The 8,266-nt window shown below is 47.6% G+C and overlaps 1 protein-coding gene across 1 annotated transcript; it reads right to left on the bottom strand.

Annotated features, from left to right (window-relative positions):
• Positions 1-1,335: 1,335 nt before the first annotated feature.
• Positions 1,336-4,522, bottom strand: DEFB124 (defensin beta 124). Its single transcript, XM_027976444.3, has 2 exons — positions 4,121-4,522; positions 1,336-1,533 (listed from the first exon to the last, which is right to left on the bottom strand). Exons 1-2 carry the CDS (start codon positions 4,176-4,178, stop codon positions 1,385-1,387), a joined length of 207 nt encoding a protein of 68 aa, XP_027832245.1. The 5' UTR covers positions 4,179-4,522; the 3' UTR covers positions 1,336-1,384.
• Between the last annotated feature and the right edge of the window lie 3,744 nt (positions 4,523-8,266).

Below are 8,266 nucleotides of genomic sequence, written 5' to 3' on the forward strand. Positions count from 1 at the left end.
CCTCTACCACACTGGGTTCTACAACAGGCCCACTGGCAATAGGTTCAATGTTTAGAGCAGGGGTCCCCAATTCCCGGGGCCAGAGATGAGTGCTGGTACCAGTCCATGGCCTGTTGGGAACCGGGTCACACGCAGGAGGTGAGCAACGGGCTAGCAAGTTTCATCTGTCTTTACAGCTACTCCTGCATCGCTCACAATACTGCCAGAGCTCCACCTCCTGTCAGATCTTCAGCGGCATAATAAATGTAATTCACTTGAATCATCCCGACACCAGCCCCTACGTCATGCATGGAAAAGATAGTCTTCTATGAATCTGGTCCCTGGTGCCAGTGAGGTTGGGGACCTCTGGTCTGGACCACCCAGAAACTAAGGAAGGTGCAGAGCGAGGACTGATGTTCCGGTGGTATGCTTTGTTATTAAATAATGCATTGCTTCCTCCTGGTTGGTAAAAGCTACCATCCCAAGCCCTCGGGTGTCTCCCCCTTCACTTGCAGCTTCCTGTGTCTGGTCTAGGGATTTCCAGATCCCTCTCATACCAGAAACTAGAGTTAACACCTGGCGCAGCAGGAAGCCACCAAGACTGTGCTCAGGCTCCAGGCTTCAAATGTCTTCTGAGGTTAAGTACTTTAGGGGTTTGGGGGCAGGAGGGGGCGGGTCTTGGGGATTTTTTGTTATTATTATTGTTTTTGGTTGTTCTGAGTCTTCCATGCACATGGCACTCAGGCTTCTCTGGTTGCAGCTCACTGGGCTTTGTTGCCCTGCAGCATATGGGGTCTTAGTTCCCTGACCAGGGATAGAACCTGTGTCCCCTGCATTGGACTTTGCTTTCAGAAAATCCTCATGGTCCTTTCCATCTGAGCAGACTCTTGAAATATTAACATAAAACATAAACGAACATAGAAAAATCCTTTCACTCTCAGCAGGCTCTGTCCTTCAAGTCAAATGTACTATCCCATTCTGAACACCAGAAGCTTGTTGTTAACTCTATTATTTACTAATTATTCCCATTAATTAACTCTTGTTGTCATCACTATTAACTCTACCTTTCTTTTTTGCATCCCTTCTGTAAACTCCTAACCTCCTAATAGTATCATTATCCCCATTTTACAGATGAGGAATCTAGAAAGGCTTATGGAAGCTGAGTAATTTTTCCGGAGTTAGAGTGAAAGTGTTACAGGCTGGACCAGAACCATTTACAGTGGCTATTAGTGCCCGCTCTCCTTGGGCAATTCACTTCCCTCCATCAACCATCCTTCCATCCCTCCCACACTCTGGACCTCCCCCTCCCCTCACTCCAGCCCTGAGGGTGGCGAGGCAATAACAAGAGGAGACAGCTGGCAGCTTGCATTTTACTGGAGGGCAAGGGTGTCAGTCCCAGAAACAGTTAGACCTTTTCAGTCTTGATAGGCTTGAGTCCATAAGGCAGACAGCACAAGGAGGCATCCGAGCACAGGTGCATGTAGGTTTCATACTTCGTGCAGTAAGCCCGGCAGGCCCCCTGGCCGTTCCAGCACCGTTTGAATTCACTTCTCCCTGTGCAGAGGAAGGCCCAGGGTCACAGAGCCACCCGGGGGTGCAGGTTAGATCACTGGTCACAGATTTTACTACAGAACAGGGTCACCGATTAGACCACCGACCACAAAGTAGAACACGTGCCAACCGTTAGCTCTTAGACTGTGCTCATAGAGCAGCCTTCAGGTCATAAGTTGAGCTGTGACCACAGGTCAAGGGTCAGACTAAAGATAACCTGCTAGACCTTGAGGCATAGATAAGACAACCTGTTACTATTTAAACCACAGATCTCAGTCCAGTTTAACCCATTCGTCACAATTTAGACCACTGGTTACAAGTCAAAGACGAATTTCTCGTCCGCGTTAACCCACACCCCAAATACACTCTAAGCACTTTTCATAACAGCAGTATTCGATTACAGTTTGTCTTGTTATATTCCCAGTATATGAGTAAGGAAATTGAGCACAGAAAGGTTAACAACTTTGTCCAAGGTCACACAGCCGTCTGGCTCCAGAGTCCACATTTGTAACCATTATTCAAACTGTATTTTATACATAGGGACCGGTTTAATGTTAGGATTTAGTGAAGAAATTTCCAAAAAATGGGCCATGAAAAAGTTAAGACTTTGGGTCAATACCCTTTCCAAGGGTCTTTGGTCACAACATGGGGGGTGAGGGCAGCTCCTTCATTTATTCATTCAACAAACATGGGGCATCGGGAGTACACAGGGACAACACGGCCATGCCCTCAAGGAACTTTCAGTCAATTGGGAAAAGGGGATTAAAACTCAAGCAAATAAATACAATAAGTAGAGTTGCAGTCGGTGTCCTGAAATTAGTAATCAGGGTGCTGTGATGCAATTAGGACAGGTGTGGGAAGTGAGGAGAGAGGAGGACCACTTAGATGGGCCTGTTACAGTGCTATTTCCAGATATATGACCCAGAAACTCAGAAGAACTGAGGTTGAGTGGGAGGTGGAGGGGGAAAGCTTGCCTGCCTCTCCCTGGATTAAAAGACATCCCAAGGAATCCTCCCATGATCGCCTGGGCCTACCCGTAAGTGTTATTCAGCCCATCACGTCCTGCCAAGGTAGAGAATTTTACTATGATACAGAGCTGGTATCAAAATCTCTATGAGGCAAAGAACCCACGCTCCAAAGGGGGCATGCAGTGCAATGGTTAACAGTTTGGTGTGAACCCAGCTCAGATTCCCTGGGTCCCAATCCCAGCTGAGTGACCTTGATGAGTGCCATTTCCCAGATGAGTGACCTTGGCCTCAGATTCCTCATCTGTACACCTCTCTTTCAGAGGGCTCAGTGCCAGGCACACAGTACATGTTCAATAAATGGAAAGGTTTATCAGTATAACAGCTTAGAGAGCTGGAGCACCCAAGGCTCACTCTGGCCAACCCCTCTGGTTCCAGATAAAGAAGGGGAGGGATTTGCCCAACTTCTCCAGTAAGTGATGGGTCTGGAACCAGAACGCAAGACCTTGACTCTCGGGTCAGGGCAGTTCCTACAACAACTGCTCTTCGTATATCACTGCGTTTTGACCTTCCAACAATCCTGAGATACAGATGTTATCATTTTCTGCCCTATGATCTGCTGTCCCTCCTCATATCTTGGACTTCACCCTGCTCCACTTTTCTCCTTGTGCCCCGCGCCCTGGCCTCCCGGGCCTCCTCACCGCCCCTCCAGCACACCTATCGCCTCCTGCCTCCCTGGTTCTTGCTGCTCCTTCTGCCTGCAATGATCCCCTTTGTATTCTCACTGTAGTCAGATCTCTGCTCACGCTTCCCTCACATAAAAGATCTGAAATTCACTTCAAAATAGTTCACTGAGGAAGAGGCAGCAGGTGAATAACAAAACAGCACTGGTTCAAGTTGATAACTGTTGAAGTTGGGTGATAGATACATGTGAGTTTTTATACTATTTTTTGGTTTATGCTTGAAAATTTCTAAAAATAAAAAGGTTCTTTTAAAAACACTACATTATTTTCTATTTTTGTATAAGTTTAAATTTTTCCATAATAAACAGATTTTTAACTTGCCTTGTTCATTGTACTACTCTCTCTGCTTTTGTGTAAACTTGAAATGTTCCAAAATAAAAGCATTTAAAAAAAAAAAAAAGGATCAGAGCCCTTTCTCACCACCCCATCAGCTCTTCCATCACTCTCCCCATGCACCTGATACACTAGCCCCTTGTCTGGCTTTTTATTCTTCATAGTACTTATCTTTACCTAACATATTGTATGTTTATTTGGTTATTTTCTGTCTCTACTGACTAAAATATCAGCTCCATGAATGCAAGAACCTTGTTTGCTTTCACTGCTTGATTCCCAGAAATTGTAATAGTGCCTGGCACACAGTAAATATTTTCATAATGAATATTTGTTGAGTGAATCCCATTTTTAAACTGAGGAAACTGAAGTGCAGGCTGATTTAGCAACTCACTCTAAACTGCCCAGCAAAGTCAGTGGTGAGGCCCGAACTTAAACACTGATCTAGGCCTCCTCTATCCCCCAGCAGCTGAGAATCTGTCCTTCGTTTCTCTACACACACACACACACACACACACACACACACACACACACACACAGAGGTGATGTTACCTGTCGGCACATGACCCAGGACCAGGAGAGCCATAAGAAGCAGAAGCAGCTGTGTCATGGCCACAGGGCTCTGGAGGGGGCAGGGAACCACTGGGGAGAGCACAAGAGAAGAGGAACCAAGCACGCGGGGTCTTGCTGCCCAGGGATCAGCCTTTATTGGGCTGCAGATCAAGGCAGGGGTGTGGGTAGCAGGAGACCTAAGTGGGAGTCTGAGGCCTTGTGGGCCCAGGGATGTGGCTGGATCTTAGCCAGTTCTGTGGGGAACTGGTCAACCATACCATCTGCAGGTTGCTGAGTTCTGAAGCTGGGGACAGAATGTCTTGAAGCCATGTCCTGGGGTCAGAACCTGGACAGCTTCCCCACCTGAGAGGTGGGGCAATACCCAGAGCTTGTTAGAACTGCAAAGTCTCAAGATCAACCCAAATGCAGTGAATCAAAAGTTCTGGGGGTGAATCCCAGCAAGCTACGGTTCAACAAATCTTCCAGGTGAATTCATGCACCACTAAAGCTTGAGGACCACTGAGATAATACATGTACAAAGCTCATAACAGTGTCTGGTACCTAGGCACCTGAGTTACATCTTGAAAGATGAGTAGAGGGAAGGGTATTCCAGTCTGAAGGAACAGAATGTGGCTAAAAGAGTATTACCTAGAGCAAAGGGTTTGTTCGGAAAGACTAGAAATGGCGCTGCAGAGGACTGGAGCCACAGCACAATGAGCCTTGAATGCCAAGTTCAGGCTTTCGTTTGGTAGACGACTGTAAGTTTTGTAGCAACAGTGTAACCTGTTTGGACTGTAGTTTTGAATAAAAAAGTGAAAGTTGCTCAGTCATATCTGACTCTTTCTGATCCCATAGACTATACAGTCCGTGGAATTCTCCAGGTCAGAATACTGGAGTGGGTAGATGTTCCCTTCTCCAGGAGTTCTTCCCAACCCAGGAATTGAACCCAGGTCTCCCTCATTGCAAGCAGATTCTTTACCAGCTGAGCCACAAGGGAAGCCCAAGAATACTGGAGTAGGTAGCCTATCCCCTACTCCAGTGAATCTTCCTGACTCAGGAATCGAACTGGGGTCTCCTGCATTGCAGGCGGATTCTTTACCAACTGAGCTATCAGGGAAGCCCTTGAATAAAGAAACTGAAACCCAAAGAAGGGAAGTGACTTGCCTAAGGCGTACAGCAATAGAGTTGCAGAGATGGGACTGAAAGTTGTCTCACTCCCACTGGTCTAGTCTCACTAGTGGTCTAGTGGCTAACACTCCGAACTCCCATTGCAAGGGGCCCAGGTTCAATCCCTGGTCAGTTGTGGACACAGTAGGGGAAGCAAAGGATGGGACGAACTGAGAAAGTAGCATTGACATATATACACTGCTCTGTGTAAATAGATAGCTAGTGGGGAGTTGCTATATAACACAGGGAACCCAGCCTGGTGCTCTGTGATGACCTAGGTTAGGGGTGGGAGGGAGGTTCAGGAGGGAGGGCATATATATAATTATGACTGATTCATGTTGTTGTATGACAGAAACCAATACAACATTGTATGGCAATTATCCTCCAATTAAAAATAAATAAATGAGTTTGACTCCAATTAAAAAAAAAAAAAAATCCCTGGCCAGGGAGTGTAAGTTGCTCAGTTGTGTCCGATTTTGCGACCCCATGGACTGACTATACAGTCCATGGAATTCTCCAGCCAGAACACTGTCATTCCTCGTGCCATTCGGGATCTTTAGCATTTGGACCCAACTAAAGATCCCGAATGGCACAAGGAATGAAGATGGAAGATTCTGCAGGCCGCAACTAAGACCTGGCACAGCCAAATAAATAAATAAATGTTTTAAAAGTCGTGTCACTCCCAAACAATGCTGCACCACTCACAGTCCATCTTGGAGGTAGCAGATGGAAGTTTAGAGGGCCAAACCACAGAAGGAAACCAGACGTGGGGGGCAGGAGGGCTCAGCATCTGCCCAAAGCCCTGCAGGGACTGAGCACGTCTGCCAGGCTGTTACAGTGGCTGCCTTGAGCTGGACACCTGGACCCCCTCAGCCATGACAATGAGGCCTACCTACAGGCACAGCCTGGTCCATATGGGGTCCACAAGCATACCTACCCCAGTCCATCATGACCTAAAAGGAAGCACCCTGCTCAAAGACCCGTGGATGGCCAAACCACAAGTTTCCTACAGCCAACTTCTCTTCTATATGAAGTTCACAATGTCACTTTTCTCCTCCTACAGGCCTAGGAAACTGGAGGGGATGGGGAGGAGCACGATAGAAAGGGACAGTACACAGAGATCTGAGTGCCAGGCTCAGGCAAGCCACACTATGTTAATCCTTGTAGTGTGGTATCAGGATTAAATGAGCTAATAATCTAGGCAACGTGATTATCTATGCTAGGCACAGCACAAGAGTTCAGTAAGGACTTCCCTGGTGGACCAATGATTAGCAATCCGCCTGCCAATGCAGGCAACACAGGTTAGATCGCTGGTCTAGGAAGATTCCACATGCCGCAGAGCAACTAAGTCTGAGCTGCATCTCAACTACTGAGCCGGAGCTCTAAAGTCCTCAAGCTGTGACTCCTGAAGCCTGGGAATCTAGAGCCCATGCTCTACAAGAGAAGCCACTGCAACTAGAGTTGCCCCACTGTCCACACTAGAGAAAGCCCATGTACAGCAACAAGGACCCAGCAAAACCAAAAATAAATAAATACTTTTTTTTAACAAGGTTCAGTAAATATTCATCAAGTAGGGGACAGTCATTCTTCCAGGCACAGGACAGCCCTAGCTGCATAAGGGGTGCTTACTTTAGAATTTATTGAATGAATGAATGATCAAAACAAGACATTCAGAACACTGCAGGGCAGAATTCCTGGGCTCCCTTCGCCCCCCAAACCCCCTTCCAAAATTAATTCTCTGTCCAAAGCAGTTACTCAAAGTGGGGTCTATGAACTCTGCATCAGCTTCAGTTAGCCATCTGTTTAAAATACAGATGTTCAAACCTCTCTACAGGACTGCTGAATCTGTCTTTCTTGCATGGCGGGACCAGGAATCGGAATATTTAACAAGTTTCCCAAGGGGTTTTTGTGAAAGCTAAACGACCATATAGCCAAAGCTATGGGTTTTCCAGTAGCCATGTATGGATGTGAGAGTTGGACCATAATGAAGGCTGAGCTGAAGAATTGATGCATTTGAATTGTGGTATTGGAGAAGACTTTTTTTTGGCTGTGCTTTGTCTTAGTTGCTGCAAGCGCTTTTCTCTAGTTGCAGTGGGCAGGGGCTACTCTCCAGTTGCGGTGCACAGGCTTCTCACTGTGGTGGCTTCTCTTGTTCCAGAGTATGAGCTCTAGGGCAGGAGAGCATCAGGAGTCAGTGGCTTGCGAGCTCTAGCATGCTGACTCAGCAGTTATGGTGCATGGGCTTAGCTGCTCCACACCATGTGGGATCTTCCCAGATCAGGGATCAAACCCGAGTCTCCTGCCTTGGCAGGCAGATGCTTTACTACTGAGTCATCAGGGAAGCCCTGGAGAAGACTCATGAGAGTCCCTTGGACTGCAAGGAGATCAAACAGTCAAGCCTAAAGGAAATCAACCTGATTACTCACTGGAAGGACTGATGCTGAAGCTGAAGCTCCAATACTTTGGTCACCTGATATGAAGAGTGGACTCATAGGAAAAAGACTCTGATGCTGGAAAAGACTGAACGCAAAAGGAGAAGGGGGCGGCAGAGTATGAGCTGGTTAGATAGCATCATCAGACTGGACATGAATTTGAGCAAACTCTGGGAGATAGTGAGGGACAGGGGAGCCTGGCGTGCTACAGTCCATGAGTAGCACGCCAAAGAGGCCTGCATGACTTAACAACTGAACAACAACAAAGAGGTGGTCGCCCCATTGCTGGAGTGGATAGATGTGGATGCAAAGCGGATCCAGGATCAGGAATCTGGGACCTGTGTCCTTCCACTCTCTTATTCCCCTCTCCCTGGCAAAGAACTTAAAGCGATGGGTCAGCAGAGTTCTGCAAAAACTCATTCAGCAGCCAAAGCCTTGGGGCGGAGACCCCGGGGCTGCCCTAATGGGGCGGGGCTGGACGGGGCGGGGTCGCGGCTCCTCCCCGGCCCGGGCGGCTGGGCGGGACCCGGCCGAGGGGCTGCGCGGC

This window comes from Ovis aries, chromosome 13 (assembly GCF_016772045.2).
Source record: "Ovis aries strain OAR_USU_Benz2616 breed Rambouillet chromosome 13, ARS-UI_Ramb_v3.0, whole genome shotgun sequence".
In the NCBI taxonomy this organism is placed as follows: domain Eukaryota; kingdom Metazoa; phylum Chordata; class Mammalia; order Artiodactyla; family Bovidae; genus Ovis; species Ovis aries.

Coding starts and splice junctions, on each gene's coding strand:
- DEFB124 (XM_027976444.3), bottom strand. CDS start 4,178: ATGACACAGCTGCTTCTGCTTCTTATGGCTCTCCTGGTCCTGGGTCAT. Junction 1,534..4,120: donor CCTGGGTCATGTGCCGACAG/GTAACATCACCT, acceptor TCCTCTGCACAG/GGAGAAGTGAATTCAAACGG.